General features: G+C 43.3%; 1 protein-coding gene across 1 annotated transcript; it reads right to left on the reverse strand.

Moving 5' to 3' along the window:
• Positions 1-11,082: 11,082 nt before the first annotated feature.
• LOC124211258 (uncharacterized) lies at positions 11,083-13,600 on the reverse strand. Its single transcript, XM_046610129.2, has 5 exons — positions 13,536-13,600; positions 12,728-12,868; positions 11,849-12,232; positions 11,593-11,736; positions 11,083-11,401 (listed from the first exon to the last, which is right to left on the reverse strand). Exons 2-5 carry the CDS (start codon positions 12,842-12,844, stop codon positions 11,300-11,302), a joined length of 747 nt encoding a protein of 248 aa, XP_046466085.1. The 5' UTR covers positions 12,845-12,868; positions 13,536-13,600; the 3' UTR covers positions 11,083-11,299.
• Between the last annotated feature and the right edge of the window lie 9,251 nt (positions 13,601-22,851).

Below are 22,851 nucleotides of genomic sequence, written 5' to 3' on the forward strand. Positions count from 1 at the left end.
AGAGGAACTATACATTGTACTACGTTTTAGAAATAAAATTATTTGGAGAGATATTCACACCGGATTCAAATGTTGTACATCCTAATTATACTCATAAATTGCGTATCAATTACACTTTTCAAGTTAAAGTAACTGGAGAGCGATCGATAGTGGAGCGCATACTTGAAAGCATGTTGATCGTTGAATAGATAACAGCCGATTGTGGTACCACGGTGTGAAAATATTATTGTTATACACGATTGTTACTGAAGCTGGAAGCTAGTATGCTGTTAATTATACCTCCAGGTTGTACTGACTATACAAAACTCACAATCAATCAGTCGTTCGAGAATGAGCTCCCGATTCTCATCGAAGCTTTTGTTCTTGACGGTGCATTTCATCGGTATGATATAAAATCATTTCATATGGTAAACGTTTTCGGTACAACCGATTCAGTTGTAGAGGATTCCGATCCTCTAATTAGTTAATAACTTGAATCATCATTATTTAAACACATTCATGCCATACCTTGCTCGATATTTTTATTGCAATCATCAACTCTCTGGAAGTAGTCTACTGGGTATGTGGAGGATTTGACGTGACGACGATATACAGAAACAATGGACATCCTCAGCAAAATTACGCTTCCGCGGAATGTCATTCGAGAACCGATGCATTAGGGCTGCCCTTCATTGCTCCTAATGGTTCTACTTTTGGTAAAATCTCAGACGTTGAACAATGCGTGATGATCAATTACATTTGAACTCGGAGTTTATTGAGTTGAATCCGCGTCATTAGTCTCGATCGAATTGAAAATTTATGACCAATGATTATTCTAGAACCGGAAATAGGATTGCTGGTTCCGAGTTGCCAGATAGGACTGAAGCCAAACTGTCCATGGACTTCCCAGGGTTGGGAAATCACCGGAGGGTCAGATCCTAATTTACCACCGTTAAGGTTGCATCATGGTAATTACGTAATTCAACTTTTGATGTACCCTGATGAACCAGCTTGCGATGATATGGATTGAAGATCCGACATCGATGCAAAAATAAAATTTACTTCTATCCACAGAATCCGTTTATATTCGCACCAACGGTGTTGTAACATCGCAGCTTGTGCCGTTGTTCTGGCCTAGCTTCAACTTTTCGGTAAAGACGTCGACGCGAGGCACGGCACGCGTTTTTCTGCTAACCGATATGGACATTGCGAATGCGGAACTCTACGTTCTTGACGTGGTCCACAATATGCTCTACCTTGCACACCAGACTAGTAGTTTGTTAAAATGTGGCAGAGGACGTCAGTATATTCATGAAATTGATTTGGGTCCTGGAATCGGGTTACGAAGGTGTCACAGCATTGGTAACATTTATATCGTAAGCCGTGTTTCGATCACGTAACCGCAATTGATCCTAGCTGGCAAGTCAGGATTAGAAATTCTCATGTTAATGTGTATTGGGCTCATTTTCGCAGCGGTGGCTGGGCGAAGAATACGTCATGTTCAAAATGGACATGGCAGGTGGAAAACTGCAGCTATGGCGCAACGGCTCATCGTCAGCACTTTTCACGCAATCAGATTCGAGCCCTCTCCGAGTGAAATACGTCGCCGTGACGACTTCTGAGATTGAACGTGACTGGGTTTTATATCTGGGTATATAGCCAGCATTTCAAAGAATGATTTTTCGTGAAAATAGTTGGAATTATTTTTTTTTTACTTCAGATGGCCGTTTATGGTCCCTAATTGGCGTAACCGGGATGTTGAAGAGTCCAATATTGGCACTAGGTGGACATCCAAGAGTCTGCATTTCCTTCTTTGCGTTCATGGATTCCATACCTGGTTCTGGAATTAAAGTTTCAGCCAGATTCTCAAACGGCTCTTATGAATATATGGGGCAAATATTCAGCAATAGCTGGGAAAATGTACGCTTCCGTTTCATCCTTGCCTTTCGTACTTCTCTCGTATGATCTCATGATTCAAGGTAACTTCTGCTTTCAGAAAAAGAAATGGATACTTCAACGACTCGTATTCAAATCCTCTGATCACGTCAGTAACGGTAACATTCAAATCGTAATTGAAGGCCTGAAAGGAAATCCTTTTGCGCTCATCTCAATCCACGGTCTCATGGGCTGCAATCCAGATGGTATCGAGAACGAGTAGATTTTTTTATATGACTCTTATATACTTGTATTCAAAGTTTAATCACTAATGACAATGCTTTCGATGGCTACTATTCTACAGATGAGGAAGAAATTGCAGTGACAGAAATCTCATTCAATCGAGCGAGTCCATTCATATGTAACGTTCCAACGGTTCAGGACAAGGAAGGTTAATAATTCTGCTATGAAGAATATTACTCTCAGATAGTAGAGTTATTTGATAAGACCATTTTTACCTATTCAGAAGTAGCGCGAACATGTCCATATTGCTTACACGGTGGCAAGTGCGAATCTGTTTCGGGCCGGTGCGTTTGTCCTCCTGGCTTTACTGGTGATACCTGCGAAGAAGGTTGGTGTATCTTGAAAGAAAGTATGACAAATAAGTGCTAGGTAATCATTACGAAAGACGCGGCGTATTAGTTACTCGTTTGAGTAATGCGGCAACTACCAACGATAAAAAAAACAACCACAACAAGAGTATAATTCAAGTCAAACCTTTTCAAACGCCATTTCGATGAACCCAATTATTCTGCTCCCACAGGATGTGGACCAAATTCGTTCGGCTATGACTGTTTGGGACAGTGTTCAGGACGAAAAAACGGCTGCGAGGGATTAGTACTGTGCGTTCCTACGATTGGCTGTGGATGCGCCCCAGGGTACACCGGAGTTGGCTGTGACATTGGTTGGTATATACTTGCACTATTCTATTTTTCGTAATCGTTTTGATACAAATGTTCATGCAGAGTGCGAACCTGGATGGTACGGTTCAAACTGTTCATTCTCCTGTGGTACCTGCAGTCCCGGGAGCTCCTGCGACGCCTACACAGGCATGTGTGCCAAGGGGTGTGCCTCAGGATTTTATCCACCTCTGTGCAACATCAGTAAGTGATAATAAGTGGTGAATGATAGAGGACCTACTATCTATAAGATAAATGATTTTCTTTCTCACAATCAGACCATTAAAGATTTGTTTATCAGCGTACAGCTACCTTCTTGAACCACCGACAATAACGGAAGTGGGAGCTACCAGGGTTACGTACACTTTTTCGGCAGATCCAGATAGCATTTATGGTGCAGGGGATCCTTGCTTTTATCAAGTTGAATTGAAGGTCAGGTCAGGCGTGGATGTGATTCAGTGTTCTTTACGGATGATATGATCGTTACACTTTTATAGGACAATCGAACTTCTTCATGGACCTCGAGGATCCCTGTTCTGTTGCAACGACACTCTACACAAGCCGTCACAGGAGTTGTAGACGAATTGCGACCTGGCATTGAATACAAACTCCGAATAGTCCTCATCGACAGGGATGGCAGCTACTACAGCAACGATTCCAGAGTTCCGTTCACCACTGTGACCACTAGTTGTCAAGGTCGAGCACACCTGGAACTTTGTATTATGAATTTAGTTGAATTAACCACGGAGTAGTTAATATAATACAATAACCACTGAGATGGTAATTGTAGGTATATGTTGTTTTTCTTTTTACAGTTCCCAAAACCCCATCGTACGATATTAGAGCGACTTGGAGTACGCAAAATGACTTCGAGGTTGAGTGGAAAGTAATTGTCAGCCCTTTGAGAACTTTATTTTCTTCCGATAAATTCTTGTTCTCGGTCGATATAATAATTAGGGTAATTTTTAGTACGAACCAAGAGACCGCACTGCCTGCGATTTGATACATTACCGCGTATATCTTCGCGAAGGCTGGCGTCGTTACTTATACAACACAACAACGGAAGCGAGGATCATCGTTCCAAACCGGAGCCCTTTTTTCAAGTATGCTGTACAAATTCAGGCAGTTACATTGCGTGGACCCTCGGCTGTCTCGGATTTTGCATCGGTTCGAGCATTGCAGGGAGGTCGGTAATTACAATGTACACTTATTCATCATGACGGAGGCTTTCTAAAACTTTAAATTATCCATCAAGCACCGTCCGCTGTACTTCATCTTGTGACGAAGCAAATCTCGTCAAGGGAGTTGGAAGTTCACTGGAGGGAGCCTAGGAAAAAGTCTGGAAAAATCAAGAAGTACATTACAGAGTATGAGGTATGATTGTCATAAAATTCGAAGTGTACCACCAACTTAATAAATAAATGTTACACAATTTTCGACCAACAGTGTTTGAGGTATCTTGCCTGTCCGGATTTGGACTGCAAAGACTCCGCCGGACGGATCGAAACGTCTGAATTGACCGTTAGATTGCCGGGATTACATCCTCACGCTCAGTACGGCATCAAGGTAGCAGCGTTTACGATCGAGTTGGGCCCCTGGGCTCAAACGAAGACAGCAACGCCATTCGCCGGTCAGAATCACGGGGTTATAAATAACGAATAATTGCCGGTCTGCAATCAGCAGCGGAACTGATCCTTTATAGAGTCTGCATTCACTACCGAACATGACTGTGATTTTAATTTTCATCAATTTTATCGTCAGCTCCGGAAGTAGCTCCAACGGCTGGTGATCAAACGGTCATATCGAGGACGTCAACTTCCGTCGAGGTCACTTGGGAGTCTGTCCGCGATTGCCGACTACTGCATGGATTTCCTCTGCACTATCGGTACTGGTTGTATACGAAGGAACCAAATCAAGAAGACGTTCTTGTCGCGGAAGGAAACGTTACTCATCCTCCGATAAAATTCACCTCCCTTCGACCATACACAGATTACGTTGTCCATATCGAGCAAGTCGTCACCGGTGGACTTCACAATCACGACTATAAGCTTGAGATTCCCGTCAGGACTCGGGGAACAAGTACGGACTTTGCGATTGAGAATCATTTCTGCGTAATGATATGTTATTCAACAGTTTTCATTCTTTACCGTACAGTTGCCCTCGCAGTGATGGATCTGAAACCAACAGAGGTAACGTCATCGACTGTCACCGTGAGTTGGAATTACCCACCAGGTCTCCCACGCGATGCTGTCAAGTACTTTGTAGTCACTTTCAGAGTAAGTAACAGGTGAATCTTTTTTTACTTCCAACAACTCCAAGCACTCTATGTCACAATTTGCACAGTGCGTCCGACTTTTGGCCTGCGAGGAGTCCTCGCATGCTTGCACCGACAACCGAACCATAGAACGAAACCAGGAATTTGTTACATTGACGCTCCTGGAATCATACGCAAGCTACGAAGTAGCAGTCGCAGCATTCACCGGAGAAACCGGAAATTTCGCCACAGTGAATGTCAGCACGTTGACCGGAAGTAAGCCGATCAATCTATCCATATTAATAGCCATTCTCCAAAACGCCATCAATGGATCTTGATTTTTATTTGATAAGGGACTGTCTGCCATAGCTCCCGGTATCGCACCACGATCGGATCCACTTAATCCTCCTGTGAGCGGAAGCACATGGGTTTTGGTGTCGTGGTTGCCACCAGTTGATTGTTCGTTGCAGCATGGTCCTCTTCTTGGCTACCGGTACCGTATATTCGAGGAAGGGAATGCCGATAGTTTGCAAACATCGAAGGGTTCAGCTTTGACGCGGGACACTACCGCTAACTTTACGATGCTGCCGAGTTTCACCATCTTCAAAATTGAAATTATCATCGTGAACAATATGAGTCTCGCTGATACCCTTTGGAATGACCAGACAATGCTTAATTTTACCGTTCAGACGAGGCCAAAAGGTAGATGCATATTTTGTTTGCGTATTTTTCACAGTCTTCTATAAACTCTCAGATGATAGTTCCAGATCCAGCAAAAGAGTTGGTGGCCTATACGCGTGGGTCGACCATGGTGGGTCTGAGGTGGCGCGCCTCTGAATACCTGCACGGTCCCATCGACTCCGCTGAAATTCACGTGACTGGAAATAATGTAACTTTTGTTGAAAGAGTCTTGACTTCATCCTGCACAGTTTGGCGAACGCTCGTGTGCCACGAAATTGATTCCCTGCACGAAAACGTCACTTATCTGATCTCGGTAAGTTTTGAATTACAAATTAGTTACCATTTTATAACACAAGTTCAATACGGTCCAATGAACATTCAGGTTCGGCAATTCAGCAGCGTCGTAGGAGAGTTGGGACTACCGGCTAATGTAACCGTGCTAACAGTCGAAGGAGGTAAACACGGTTATGCAAATTTTTTAATTACAATTTGAACCGTTTACATTGACCGATTTTATTGCCAGCTCCTGACCCGCCATCGTTTTTGCGCTTGGTTAGAAAAACTGACCGAAGTTTTATCATCGAATGGGGCCATCCGAACATGACGAATGGGATTCTTAGATCGTTTCGCATCCAGACCGAACACGTGGACTCTTACGTGTCAGAGTTGTGCTGCGACAGCGGCATGTCAGCCGACGTAAAATTTTTAAGAGAAAATACGACGTACGCAGCTCAGGTTAGTGGTCAGAAGATATATCAAGTATGCCGGGTGCGGGTAACAATCTTCTCTTCGTGTCAGCGTTCCTTTTAAGCTTTGACTTATGCGGTAGTATGTCCAGGAGTCAGGTTTGCGTGGCATAGGATAGGTATCTTGTCGAGTATTTCTTTGGCGTAAAGTACGCACGTCAAAATGAGCTGTACTCGTGACGTTCACGAGCCATTAATGTCATCCAGATAAAAGGACTGAAGCCAGCATCGGAGTATTTCATTACAGTCGTCGCTGTAACTCTCGCAGCAAGTTTACCAGTTACAATCACGATTTATACGAGGCCCGGCACACCGCAATTACGCGAGAATCCACCTTACGTGCTCCAAGAAACCGTCACCAACACGACCGCAGACGTCCTACTCAGTCCAGTGTCCGAATTCAATGGTGGTCCAATTTGGTAGGTGACTCGAAATCAGTCACGTGTACTAAATACCCAACGAACCTCCTCCACCCCGTATGCCCGTGCTGTCCTTGAACTCTCGACCTTAAATTAAAGATGTACCGATGGTTAGTGTGTGTGATCAACGATTGTATGTCCCTACCTTAGGACGTACTTTGTCATGGTCTGCAGTTTGGATAAACTTCACGATTACGAAGATGATGAAATAGACCCGGTTTTGTCTGAAGTTAAAGCGGAGGTGAAGAGGAATGGATACATCGCCATTACACTGAACGATGTACGCGTGAATTCTATTTCAGAGTGACAATACGTCAGTTCGTTGAAATTGTACCATAGAGATTAAACTGTATATTCCCGTAGGAGGAACTTCAAGATGAGCTGATCGTGACTGTCGGCAATGGCGACGAATCTCTCGGTCTTTACGGTGTCGTCAAAAATCAGCCTCTCCATCCTGACACGTCGTACACTGTGCTCCAGATCGCCATGTCGGAGTACATGGGCTCTCGGAGTTACGGCATTGCTGAGAGCAGGCCATTTACGACGATGCGCAACCTCGGCTGACTTGCAGGCCGTCGACACGAAACGCGTTGAAACATGGATCTCGATTTCATGTTCGTATAACGTACGAGATTGATTTCATCGGTGCAAAGAAATCAGTGTTGAGATACACATCTCGTGCAATTATTGTTTCACTCAAAGATATGCAATAAAAATTCATACTCACACACTTGTAACATGACCCGATAAATTTCCCCTCTGAAGTTGATCCTAGCTGACGGCCAAAGTCTGCGATCCAGGGGTGAAAACGAAGAGAGAAAAGCAAATAGACGAATGGCACCAAGTTGATCCGAAAGCGGTCAGGTCCGGAGTAAGACCAACAGCTTCCGGAAGCTTCGCCTCTCCGAAGTTCTTGGACATCAGCGACTCCTCCAGCTAGTCCACCATCCCTTTCTCCCGGGTTCATTCTCTCTCTCTCTCTCCCTTTCCGTCTCTCTCATTCGTCCTCTCCCGAGCTTCCGAGGCACGGCGGTGGTTTGGTCGCGTCTTTGTTGCGACATATCCACATATCTTCCGGTGCGTTGGCGGCAGTAAGTTAGTCCATAGCCCGTTCATCACTCCGACCTCTCCGTCGGCGGGCGAGCTCGAGGCCAGTCCACTGGATGGAAGGCGATGGCTGGAACTGGTGCGGCGGCGGCGGAGGGTGGAGGGTGGCGGACGGCGGGGACGAGGCGTCGCGTCGCCTGGTGAGAAGAGCGAAATGGTTCCTCGCGCGGCGTACCAGACAAAGAAGCCTGTCGCGCCAATGATGGACGCCTTCGCGAACGACCCCGCCGAGCCCGGTACATCACTTTTATTACTCTCCTCCTCATTTTCATATTTCATATTTACATTTCTAGACCGCCATAAATCAGAAAATTTATGGGTAATTAGGCCTTTGTATAGACCCTTGGGGCCGGCTTATCGAACGTGAGTCTGCTCCGGTAACGAGAGGGGTAAGAGAGGGGCGAACCACCGAGGGCGAGAGCCATCAACCAAGAGCCGAGAGACACGGACTCCGTGGATGGATGGATGTCCAGGGAGTCTTCGCGGCTTTCGGGAGTCTCGTTCTGCAGAAACTACCGAATGTCCAAATTCAATGTTTCGCTTTAAAAATGATCCTGCCAATTTCTTCGCCACACGGTTATGGCCATTCCCATACCGTGTGGAGATTACATCTCAGAATTAAACTCTTAGGAGTTGAGTATTTATTGAAACAGGTGTGATACTCACCATAGTGATATTCAATTCCTGATTTCGCATAGCAAGAGATGGGGCGATAAAATTCGGATGGCGTCGAGTACCCTTCGGAGAATATTAAGTCGGTCTTAGGCTGCCTTCCCGGCGTATAAACTCGAGGTGTTATACCGAGAAGCTCCAAGTGCCGCGGTTGAACTCTCGAAGTTGTCATAGTTTCGGTACAGCGTATAGACACATAGCCGAATAGCTCTATTCCTGGAAGTAAGAAAAGTGCGAGGTGCGAGTAAGTCGACTGCGTCGCTATTTCGGAGCATCCGACGGCATCGAGAATCCAGCCGGCAACCCGAAGGCAGCGGCGCAGCAATGAGCTGCTGAGTGTATTATGACCCCATAAAAGTTTGCGGTAATATTTAATAGTAGGTTTAATGGGGCACGCAGGTGCGAGCTTCGGCTCGTCTACTTTACCTGCTACCCGGCAATGCCTCGTAAGTACTTGTTAACGATGTTGGTTGCTCCCGTTTCGCCCTACACTAAGCCCCCTCCTTAACCGGGGGTGGTCGGCGCCCTACGTCAACCCCGTGCAACCAAACGCCCCCGTCATTCTATATTCAAGCGAAAACGGCTACTCGCAAGACTGTCGAACCGCAAGGCGTGACTCTTATGATATATCTGATTTCGAATCTCCTAACACCGCTAGATTATTCTCGAACCGAATTCCGCGTAACGAATCAACGGTGAAGCCTGATTTCTTCCTTTTCAAATTTCAGGGACAAAGCGACATATAATTTTTACTGAACTGCTACGTCCTTCTTTAGCTGTCCGCTGCTCTTACGGTGACGCTTCGTCACGAAGGGGTTGTTGAGGTGGGTAGGTATGCAATATATAGAGCAATCGGAGCGTACGAATAGATTGGATTTTTATCTGACCCTCGCAAAAGAGTCTAGAATTATAAGTTGTTTCCATTTGCGTTAAAACGGCTCACCTTGGTAGCTACTTCCGTTGTATGGCATAGACCGATGCCCACCGAGCACGAAAACTCTCTTATCATATATCACGTACATACGTTCATCTACACACATACACACATACACACATACATATACATATACTTATATGATACACGTTGAGAAGAGTGAGGGACTGTTCCAATTTCGCATACGTATAGACTATTTTGTTTACCTGATGATTTAGTTACCGTTCCCCTGTATTTTTACTTCGCGTCACGAGTCGCTGAGCCTGCAAAGTTGCGCAGACGCCTTGCTGTATAAAAAATAAAGAAAGTTTGTATGGGGGGTAAGAATAAAAAACAATATGAAAAAAATATTAATTAATCGAGAAGTAGGCGGACGGTCTTTTGTTCGAGCAAACTTTCATATCATATACATATATATAAATAATAAACCTTGCATGCGAATTAATTCATACGCACCCGTACCCTGCGATCTCCGTGCATTATTAAAACCAACCGGTATGTGACTGTGTGCGAGAACGCAGCGTACATGTGGATCCTCTAATTAAACCAACTTGGATGCGATATATTTTTAATACATTTAGTCACCGCTTGAAGGCGAATGAAGGAGAGGAAAAAAATTTTGAATAAGAAAAAACCGTATTTTAAAAAAGTATAACGCGTGATACTAAACCGTCGGTAGACAGTAAAGGTTCCAGCTGTTTGGGCTTGTTCCGAAGAATATTCTGTCTCTTTTTTCGCCCGCTTTTCGTGATCGTAGCTTAGGACTGGGAGAAGGTTGACACAGATTACTACTGCTTGATACTGAAGAATCCTCCGTCATTTATTCTATTGAAGAGAGATTGAGGCTAGCTAGATCAAATAAAGAGAGCGATCGATTTGATATTAATAGTGAAGCAGTTTTCACTTATTTTGTGGATAGACATGTAAATGATTGAAAAAGGAAAGGCTCAGTGCCAGATTAACAAATATAAATCAAAATAAAATTGTACTGGCAAATTGAAAGAATAATGAAATTTAACGTTTATAAACGAAGGGTTTGAAGCCCGTGTAAAGAGAATTTTGGGATCTAATTCGACTCGTTCGGACGCAACTGACCAGAGGTGCTCGTGCTTGTGCTTCTATGATATCTTGAATACCGAAGATTTTATTATTGCGTCACATGCGTGTTTCCAGAGAAAGGAAACTTCGCAGTCTGTTTTGCCACACAACTTCGAGTTGCTGTTTTTCTATTACCCGTGAGTTTGGCTAATGCCCATTTATTTGTGTTAGATTCATCGATACATGAATTTTCGATTGAGGGTTACCATTATCAAGATAATACATTAGTGATAAACTGTTGACTCTACGTGTATGATATGAATACAATATTAAATTAGAAATAGTATGTTAGTCAATTAGTTTTAAAAGTAAGTTACATTTTCACCTGATTAATTTTGTTAGATAATTAACCGTATGGTTGAGATTAGGGATTCAGCCTAAAAATTTTGGATCCTGGCAGATCCGTTACAGCATACTTCGACATTCGTTAGTTTTTTTTTTTTTCGTTGTTGCACATTTATCATACGATGGGAACGATCATGATACAAGAGTCTTTGCTTGCGCCTGATAGTTGCTGTTCTGCATTCCTTACAACTTTGGTAATGTAAATGTAACTGTCTTAAGTATGAGTTTCTTTAAGCGGTGAAGCCCGTACGACCACATCCTTCAGCTCTGTAGGATTCCAGAGCTAGTTTAGCACTCAAAAGGTACAATAACGCATTGACCATTCCTATAACCTAAAAAAATTAAATATTGGTTGTTTCCAATAGTTTCATTTTCTCATTTTAGCAGACATCTGCAAGTAACACTTTGAGTGTATGGTGCAAGAATAGAGACACTTGTGAGGAAGTAATTGCATGTCTCAGAGTCGACTATATAATCATCCACCGTTATCATGGTATTAATTGTTTATTTTAAGTAAACTCACCGATGCTGCCGTTACGGCATTCTTCGAGGGAAAAACCAATTCTACAAATAGATTGGAACCGTTTAAGGTAGTTTCTATGAGAACGCTAATTGATGCTGCCAGGAGCAATACGAATCCGATCACATGGTAGAGTACGTCTTGCAACTGGAAATTATAGGATCAATGCTGGTGTGTGAAGTTTCATTGTGCAGTGGAATAATTTCACGTAATGAGGACCACAAATGAATTCCGTTAATTCCATCTTGGATGAACTTACGTAGTCACCCTTTGATATTGTCAAGTTGATTGAAAAGGACGCGATGCATGATACTAGAAGAATGAAAGATGCGACCATGAATGTTGTCGTTATGAGGAAAAAAAACATGCTGTACGGTCTTGTCACTATGAAACTAGTCACAATCCCCACGACGGGAATGTTGGCGGCGTAAGCAGTTAGTTTGAAATCCTTGACAATGCGCACATATTGGTTGACACTGCTGGCAATGCTACCTAAACTATCAGGGAAATCTTCACTGAGACCGTTTAAATAGTAGTTAAGTGCACCACCAGGTATTTGCAGTTTGGCGTAAACTTCATCAATTACATTGCCAATTGTAGTCTGAGCGTATCCAATGATCCCAACGCAGACGATGCCCAGCATCTGAAATTGAGCGCGTAAACTGCAGGTGAGTTCATGTACGAGTATGGTCAGCCATGGCCTAAGAATTGCTCAAAAACTTATGCCGTCGCCGTATATGATGTACCGAAGTCTGGTCCACCATGTTTAAGTACTAAATCCGTAGGCTCCAGTTTGTGTATGACCGTTAAGAGAAAATCAGCAAAAGAGGACTAACTCTTACCAAATTTTGCATGGTATTACAATAATTTGCACGAAATATATTTAAGTTAGAGCAACCTTATTGCAAGCAGGACGTCTTGCGTAACGGTCAGATTTTAACTCACTGACTTATCGCGGTGTCCTTATCGAGAACCGCCAACCGCGTGAAACGCTAGACAGGAACCGACTTTTTTAGCAGTTTTCCGTCTTATTAAAAAATTAATGAACACGACTCACAAGGATGATGAAATACTTGACTATGCGAAGTTATACCGCACAGTGAATAATTTATTTATCGATACATGCTGGAGTACTCACAACTTCCAGTAATCGGAGAATTCCAGGAAGAGTTTTTAAGTAATTAGTTGTCGGGTTGATCGTTGGGCCACTGATGGTTAACATGGTGTTTGGTTGTATGGTGACGGGATGAGACATGGTATCGACTTGTTGCAGGAATCCCTGAAAACCAATATAAAAGCTTAACGATCGTCGTGCAGAAATCTTAACTCGCGACGAAAATTGCACTCTTTTAGAATATAAGTCAGTGTTAATAGTATGCATTTTGAAATTAATTAGTATCATCTTAAGCAAAAATTATCAAAAATTCAAAAGAATTTAGGTGAAAAACTTATTTTTAATTAAATTATCCGTAAATTGAGTATGCCAGTAACTGTATATTATGAAGTATTTTTATGTGTATCATTTGTAATTTTGTTCCATAATTATGTCTAACTGTTGTAAAAAAGATCAAGCTTCAATATGAATATTCAAAGGTCGCTCGAAAACATTCAATGTATTATGGTACCTGATCCAGAACATTAAAAATTCTTGTTTGTAAAAAAATTGGGGAGTGCTCGTCAAAGGTAATAAAAACAATAATCTTCATACGAGGCGCAAAAAAACAGTTTGTTTATTACGCGTTGAACCAGAGTATGCAGCACTCTTTTGGGAAGAAGAAAATCTTTTTTTAATATTTCAAAAACAAATGATATTCCAGATAAAGGCCATTTGCTCCGTAACATAAATTTGTCTTATCACATACATATTTTTATAGATAATCAATGATTTATTCAATACAAGTAGAATTAAAGGATGCAGTTATTTGGTAAATATGGTCAGGACTTACTTTGTCGTAGCAGATATATAAGCGAGATCGGCACGTTGAGTCCGCTGTAACAAAACTACAGTGATATCGGGCGATGATATATTTCGGTGTCCAACTGTCGTACAAGTCACAGTGAGAGAGGTGGGGAGGTGCTCGGATATAAAACGGTAAGCGGTACAAGGGGAGGGGGGGTTATGTAAAAAAAAAAAAAAACTGGCATTGGGCGGAAAAATTACGTATTCATTATTTCACAACGATTATATACCGAGTCAGTGTTTGCCTCAAGCCGCAAAATTCTTGGAACCTAATCCGAAAAATTTTTTCCACAACTTTTTATACTGGGTTTCAAATCGCCAGATTGGCCCAACAGAACTTGAATTCATTTTTATCTTTCTTTGATGTGGGCACAAAGAAGCTCGAGTATGATTCTGACACAGTATGTACACACCTTTCAAAAGTATATAAATGATCCGACAATTCGATGCTGGTATTATTATATTCTTCCGGAATATCTCCAAGCCGTGATCAAGTTTTTATTTCCCGTTTTCTATCCTTTCTTTAACTCTCTTCCTTTTTCATTTCAATTTGGTTAATTTAGTAAAATTTTGTTAGTTTCGTTAGCAGAGCGAGACGGGAAGCGGAGCGAAGGCGCAGTGAAGGAGCTCACAGGGACCGTTCCTTGGGCTCAGTTCATATCTTAATGAGCCCTTGTCGTTTAAACTTTGCTCACTCCACTCGGCGGGGTGCAAATCAGCCCCACGATCCTCCTTAAACCCTTTAATTAGTAGCCATAAATTATGGCAATATAGGTTGATAATGCCTTTTGTGGTTAATTTATGTCTCCAACTGTTCTCTCCGCGATCTAGGGGATAAAGGAGCGAATAAAATATCATACGATTTCTGCCTACCAACTGCCGGCTGGGACTTAAGGTACCGAACCCTGCCGACAACCCTAAAGAAAGAAGGCCAATTAGTGCATACTTTATTGTGTATCTGCGTCAGCTTTTTGATCAGTCAACTAATCCAGACGGATTCTCGTTTGGGTGAATTTTGTTTCCTTGTTTCAGTATTCAGTATCGAACGCGAGAATCACCGTAGGACGAAACCTTGAACAATTTTTATTGGTTACACAGTCTGAGTTACTCTATGATTAGTTTATCCTTCGTATTTGTTGGATTGAATCTATTTCAGGGTTTGAGAAGCAGCATTGATCAAAAGTGAAGAATTGATGACGACGTACTCGAGAGATGAATAGACTCAGTATTTGACGGTTTGTTATCAATTTAAATTCCGCATACTTATAACATTATTTTCACGGGCTATTTGTTATGTTCCTTCAGATTCCAGAAGTTTCGGTTTGCTGCAACTGGTAAATCCACACATCCTAATTGATGTTGGCGTCCAAGTTGAGGAAAGCGGCGCTAGATGGCAGAAGCATGCAAAAGCTCGTCCTCCACTTTCTCGTTAGAAATAACGATACTCGTTACCTGAGGACGGATTCGTTTTGCAATCGAATTACATACACCGACTGTCTGGAATAAATTAAGTGAATGCTTGCTTGTTAAATTTTCTTTTCTTTCCGCCACTATTACGTTACTCGGCATACTTCCGAGAGGAATGAATCGAGGTGTTGCAAAGGCGTCGGAATGGACGCGCGATTATTACTGCTTCGGTACCCAGCGCGCCTCGATCCGGTGGATAAAGCTATTTCGATTTCGCGATAAACTTTGTAAGAGGAAGCTTTGACGCAAATCTCACGTGCCGGCACTATCATTAGTTGGACAAGTAATATACATAAAGCTTTATCGGCCGCTGGGCTTATATAGAAACTTTGCTGATTGTATTGCGCAACGATAACCGTCCCCAATTGTTCCCTCCAATCCCCGCAGCTCCTCCTCTGATCTATCACCCTTTCCCACTTTCCGGACGAAGGTGAATTCACTTCGAAGGTTCTGCTCCTTGCCTCGGAGTCGTCGGATCCTTTTCAAGCTCGACCGAGCTTCTGTCGAATTTCTTAGACGGACGCGTGATAAACCCGACTAGCACCGTAAATTTCGAACCGTTCCACCGAAGGAACTTGAGCTTTCGCGGCGTACAATGCCTAGCAGGTTCTATCCGGTAGGTTAATTAATTGATACGTCTGAGCTTAGCAGGCGAGACACAGAGAGATCTCAAGTCGACGGTGTCACGCCTCGGGCCTTCGGCTGCTTATGAGTGGTTCTTGGTGCTGAAGTTCCTTTGAGATGTTTGCTTGCGCGGCGAAGCCAAGGTTGAAGGAAGTCCCTTCGTCAAGGTCGGTTACTGCCACGTCAGTTTCTCACTCTCTTCAGGACCTATGCTATCTTTGTGTTGGCTAAATTATGCAACCCTAGGTGGTTATTGTCTTTTTGTTCAATTCCAAAACCATCTTCAAGTTCAAGATTCATAAATGTCAATCATTTGTTCATCGGATCAAAGTATTGGAATTAGCATCACGCATTCTTCGAACGTGTGATTTAACAGCGAAATTACAATTGACTTCTGAACAAGTCCTGTACTGAACTTTACGATGTGTCAATCATCCGATCGCATCATCTGCGTCTTGTCTGTAGGTGAACAACTTATTTCACCCGATTAGCCACAATATGTTTTCACACTTTCAACTTTAATGGAAATTTTACTCGCAATCAACTCGGGTTTTCTTAGTAAATATGAAGAGTAGGTAAAAAATTTTCAACTTTTCTGCAGCGAGGGTTGGTAATCTGCGAGACTATTTTTGCGGAAGAAAAAAATAAGGAGGAGAAGAACAAGAAGAAGCTAAATTCTAATCCGGCAGAAAACCACAGGATGAACAAATAAGCAGGGTCTTTTTTACATGGAGCATATATACGTAGGTTATATGTATTATGTATATATATATATATATATATAGAGAGAGAGATATATATATATATGTATATATACAGACTCTAGAGGGTAGGTATAAGGTAAGCTCTGGTCTGCGTTAACGAGGATGTCGTTTTCATTACTTTTTATGCGATACGTGATAAAAATATTCCCGCAAAGCTACCGAGTATTATAACTGCACAAAAGAAAACAAAGCAGTAGTAAACAGGAAACCACCGTTCGTTGTGTTGTTCATCACTTGGTCAACTTTGACATCAAGTTATAAATTGTATGAGAATATCAATTGGTACGAGAATTTTAAAAATGTATGCGATCTTGGTTCAAGTCGAACGAAGCTGACTTCACCGATTGAGCTGGTGCCAGATGGATTGCATAGTACATGGCAACCCCAAGAACGTCGTGCACATTTGTAAGTTAGCGAGCTCTATGTTGAAATTTGAATTATCAAAGAGTTTGGTTGACCAAATGTCGATACATTTTATGAATTTTATTACGATTGAGCGGTGCACTAAGTATTCATCGAATTATCATATTCCTAAGCCGTGAAGATCACTTTGAAAATATGATAAAAGAAAGTACTGGAATTACAAAAATTGGATTGAATATCGATGTTTCAATTTAAATTGCTTCAGAGTTGTAAAAGGTTTAGTAAATTTGTCTGATATCACTGTACGATGGTTCATAGTCAATTCAATATTGTCATTTGTTGATCATAAACTCAATATTTTGTGGAAAATAGTGTTCTGAATAAAATGATTCATAACAGAGCGAAACGGGATGAATCTACTATAGTTCTTGAACGATTTCTAAGCGATCGGAAGATAGGTATTGCTATCTAATTTTCCGTTCGTAATTCCAGTACATATTTTCAATTTTAACATTTCCAAAGAAATCTTTCTTATCTTAAGATTTTGATAACCACTCAACGCGGCACTATCATCGCTTAACAAAATTGACAACAATTATGGATTTCCGACCAACCAATCAGCTTCTTAATATTACAGAACCAAAAATCGTCCTGTCGTCAAACAGAGCTTTTCGTCTCGAAAGTCTCGATTTTTAGAGTGTGATAAAAAAAAAAAAGACCACTCCAAAGAAACCCACCGTTATTCTCCCAGTTTTTCCCACTCGCGCAGACACCGTAACGAGTAAGAAGTTTCGGTCTCGTCGGTCCAGCGGCAAACGTCGTGCGAAAAACAAAGTTCGGATGACGGAGGCGCTGCGGCGACGTCGGGTCTGCTCTGGGAGTCCCCCGTGGCTGGGCAGGCGTCCATCACCCTGGTCCAGGGCTCAGGGGCTGCTTGACGAGGGGGCGGCGGGGGCGGGTACGGGGGTAGGAGGGGGGGGGGGGTGGGGGCGAGGGGGAGAGCTCGTGGAAGCTGACGAGCTCGCTGCCCAAGGGACCGCTAGCCGGCATCAGCTAGGGCAGTGCTTCTATCACGGTGGCGGGCGGACAGCTCTGAGGCGATTTGTCTTTCATTTTGGGTTAATTTATTGCACTCCGGTAACTCCGCGGCCGCTATTCTCGACTCCGCACCGTTCACCGTTCGCCGTTTCACCGGTTTCACCGGTTTCACCGTCAGCTCCGCGCGCTGCGTTCTCCGGCCTTCAGCCACGCCCCGACCAACTAATGTCCCACATAAAACTCGGTATCAGCGATCCTCAAACGGGGATTTACAATCCCTTCAAGCGCTCCTGTCACTATAAATTTCTCTCTACTTCGACGTCCACATTTACACACACACACATGCGTGTAATGTATCTTATCCGACGAATACCTACTTCTGTTGCTAATGGATGCCCGACACTCCACCCGCGGATGTTTCTCCAGTGTGGCTTATACGCATTATATTAGTCTCGATGATTCCTATTGACTCGGCGAACCTTCTTGTCCAAGGAATAACGCAACCGTTTTTTCACAAGCTGGACGCTGGGTTTGTTCACTTCTAAGATCGTCGCGTTCAAGACAAGTTGATAAAAAAATAGAACGGGTGTGTACAATGATCATCCCGATAGTTTTTGAAAGTTAAGTACGCGTGGTTGAATATTCAAGAAACGTTTCGTCGAGCTTTCTTTCCTCTGAGAAAAAAAATTTTAAGTATCACTGTAATGAAAGTTGATTGAAAATTTGGAACAACCATTTTCTTGGCGCTTCTTCTAACATCCTATTTTCGAAAATAACGGTAAGAATGGTATCGAGAGATCAAGTTTGTCTACCCGTCAACGCGGTTTGTACGGAGTCATTAGGAGCTTGCAGCGTCGCCAAAAACGAGGTAGAATCCACGCGGCTCTCCTGAAGTTAATTCAAGTTTGAGATATTCATCGGGGTTGATCCTCGGAGCTGTTGTCTCGGCGCGGTCCTCAAACGGAACGAAATAAGCTCATGTTGGTTATATTCCGCGTAGATAAGCCCGGCAATTGTCAGGCGATGGTGTAGCTGCTGCCGCTGCTGCTGCCGCTGCTGCTGCTTCTGCTACGTCGCGTCGGTGTGAGACACACGCACCGCATCGCGTTTGGCAGAGAGGAATATGTATTATGATGCGGGGATCGCGGCGCATACGCCTCCTCCTCTCCTGGCAGTAGGAAATAGACAACGAACACAACTTCGCGTCGGTCGGGGAATTAGCAGGGGAAACACGAACAAACGCCAAGACCAGCTTAAAGTGTTGAATCATAACAAGGACTTAGAGCCGAAAGCCTGAACAAGAAGCCTACGGTCTTTGCCGTGGCACCGGGTAGCAGTCGGCATTAGCTTACTTCTCCATATTCATGCATCTTGTTCAAACGGGGAAAAATGCGGATCCTCGCGACGCCCGTCTCGACACTCCTGCCAGCAGGTTTAATACTTCGCACCGAGATGTTTTCGAGAATAATCACAAATTCGCCTTGGAAAACTCGTACACTCGACGTTTCTTCATAGTTTAATCTCCTCTTTCATTTGACGAGTAGAATTGCAAAAATACCGGCCTAATTATGTCTTTGATTTAAAAATTTATCTTCGAATTAGTTTCGGCTTGAAAATTATCCTCAGGCTTCCAATTGCTTGGAAAAACTTCTTTCATTGCACGAGCTTTGGTGAACCATTTTTTTTTTCTTTCTATTTCTTCTAGTAAAGTGTTCGATCCGCGCGCGGACTCGATAAGACTGAAGAATTAAAAACGATGTTGCAGGGATATAAGGCAATTAGGAAATTATATCCTGCAGGTAGCGGCTGCAAGGTATAAACGGTATATAATCGGAGTAAGAAAATTTTTGAATTAACATCATGTTTTATTATGAGAATACTGCAGGGCGATAATCGGGTATTACTTAAGCGCAGCTTGCAGGTCTTTCACGGATTTTAGTACGGCCCTATAATGAGAAAGATAATTGCTCTAATACCGGTAACGTTCAATTAGACGGCATCTTATTGACCTCAAGGTTATTACACCGCGATAATACCCTTATAGCTTTTACTTTTATTAACTGTCGCTAATGCCTTACTCCTCCTGGATATAAGCTTCACGCCTCGCGATTCTGCAGGATCGCCACCTTTCCTAAGCTCACTATCAGAAAATTATCCCCGTTCTTTTTTTCCGCATGCATCGCACCTGCGGTGAAAAAGAGACCGACTCTATGTGCAATTGCCTCCGCACGGTGTTCCGCTGTACAAGCTGCAGACTCGGGCGGTAATTGCTGGGATCAACTGTCGCCGCTTCTCGGAGACGGATATGCAGCGTGGCACCTCCGCTCCACTGCAACTGCAACTGCAACTGCAACTGCACCGCAATGCACCGGCTGATTATACAGGGCTAGGCGGAAACAGCATAGCTCTGTATTAAAGCGCCGCTTGTGTCCCCGGTATTTGCAGTGTGTTTAATCCCGCCGCTCATGTACAACAAATCAATTCGCTCGTGCATAGATAGGCTCGGCACGGCTCGGCTCCGCTGAGCGGCCTTTATGCCGCGCGTTCCGCCCGCGCAAAACGGCACATACGCACGATGTTGTTTTGCTAAACGGTTAATTGCATTGCCAATAACAGATAATGCAACAATCAATGATTTAGGGGTATGGACCGAGCCCAATGACGCTTCCAGCAATACTGAACGCAATTTAAACAGTCCCAACAGGCTCCGCGCAGATTATTCTAATAATAATTGGCTCCCTTCGCAAATTTGCAGGCTCTGCGTGGTTCGGAATCGCGCCGGCAAGGAATCGAAAATTCCAGATTTTTGAGTCTGTTGCCGAACGGTAATGTACAAGCCATCCCTCGACGAGGGATGGAAGCTTTCCGGGGTTCCCCCGCACGCCCGGGGAAAGAAACGGGATAGACAAACGACTCGGCGATTACAGGATCCCGGGAGTTTAATAAGGCGAAAAAACGCTCCGTCGGAACCTCATTAATTGCCTTACCGCCAAGTATATGTACAGACATACTTATAGCTACATAAGGTTCGATATCGGGTTTACGTCTCACAATCGGACCGAAAAAGGCAGCAGCGTTTGCGGTATATCATCTACGCCTATTATATAATATAATATATATGAAGCTCGTCGATCTCTTCCAATTTCTCCTCCTGAGATATTATCGACACACCGAGTCGCGCCGAGCTACCTGCCGTATTCTATTATATAGCATCTCGGGGCACGCGAGCCTCGATCATTCCGAGGAAAGTAATTGAATACACCCGCCGCTGCAGCGCTGCAGCGAGAACGGCATTCAGCAGTGTCCGCATTTCACCGAAAATTTCAGCGTTCGTATATACGCTCGACATTGTAGTTCGAGCGGTTTATTCGTCGGCGTTCTTTTTTGCGTTTTATTAATTTTTTTTCTTCTCTTTCCTTTTTTTTTATTTTATTTTTTTTGTTCTGTTTCGCTGTTATCCTTATCATTGTTATTTTTTTTCCCCCGTCGTCGTCGTGGTGAGATGCGCGAGACGCGACGACCTGGCCTAATACTTGGCTCGTATTTTGTTAGAGCGCGACGTTTTCATCGCGCAATTTTTCCTGAGTTAGCGTCCATATACCGAGAGTTATGTCCGTCAGGGAATTAATATAGGCAAGATTTGTTGTTATTACGGGGAGGCTTTCTCAGAGCACAGAGTGAAGCCATTACTTACTATAACTGCCGTCGGGGTGGGACGCCGCCGCTCCTGTCAGGCATCCATCATTGCGACTAATGGCTCCGCTCTCCTGCCAATAACATCCGGGTCTCCGCCGCACGGAAACCGCGCCATTATACCATTTTACTATATACTTTCGGTCACTGCTTCAATCTTTTCATTCTTTTATTAAAACAAACGTCTTGCATAACGCATTCCTTGTTACAATATTCTCAGATCCATCTTCGCACAAATTTCAGCGAAATCTTTGAGACCGTTATTTTTATCATCAGGAAACATGACGCCGATCGATTATTATCAATCATTATCAACCTCGATGCAATTGCCAAGAGCTCACTGTTACCGACTGGTCAGCCAGACGGACATCAAAGCTTCTTCGACTGAAATTTGGCGAACCCTATAAGCTGCGATCAGTAGTAACGGTTTGGTGCGGTCAGACGCTGCGCGCACTTTTTAATCCATTGGACGATCAATTCTATCGCCGTAATTTTACGAGCATTTCAAATAATTCTCATGGACTTTTGCGGGTGAAAGTTTCACAAATAATGTAACCTTTTTGACGAAGGTTTCAATCAGTTATTTACACGTATCCTATCGATTATTTCAACGATTAAAAGAATATTATCAGGGAATACGGTGTACACTTCATAATTTTTAATTCGGGCATCTGCACCGTCCATTTCTTTATCCTCGGCTACTATTATACCGACTAAGACGACTTCTTCGTAATAATTTTGAAAATTCCGAACATCAGGAGGGGAAAAGAAATTGCTGTAAGGGAGGAATCGAATTCGCGAAGCCGGCGGAGCTTGGGAAACTTATCGCTAACCGTAATCTATACAACGTTTCGCTAGGCGAAGGCTTGTTCGGAGGGTGATCCTCCGGCCGATGAATGCGTGAGCCATACGTAAGGGGGATGCTGCGGGATAGGCCAGGTTCATCCGTCACGCATTACCTGCCGAGGCATAGCAGCTCGTCATGCATTTATAATGACCCCACTTATTCCACTTTGGCTCGTAATGCCCACAAAATTATCGCACTATAGGTATTATACCTTCGCGACTCGCAAGCCTCGAGTTATCCCGAGCTTTTCTCACGGTAAGGTATTGGTCTTGATAACAGACCCCGAAGAAAACGTAACGCTCGTCTTCTCACAGAGCTGAAGAAGAAAAGTGCGTTCATTCTTTTTCAAGCAACTATATTATCCCCAAAAAACATTAATTTTCCACGGTAACGTATCACGTCGTTATTTTCCGCTGTGCAGAAACTGACGCAGTTTAGGATCAATCCCCGTTTTTATTATGGCTACGGCTGCAGGCGGACCATCGGCGTTGTTTTTACCGGTTTTA

This window comes from Neodiprion pinetum, chromosome 2, assembly GCF_021155775.2.
Source record: "Neodiprion pinetum isolate iyNeoPine1 chromosome 2, iyNeoPine1.2, whole genome shotgun sequence".
Classification (NCBI taxonomy): Eukaryota; Metazoa; Arthropoda; class Insecta; order Hymenoptera; family Diprionidae; genus Neodiprion; species Neodiprion pinetum.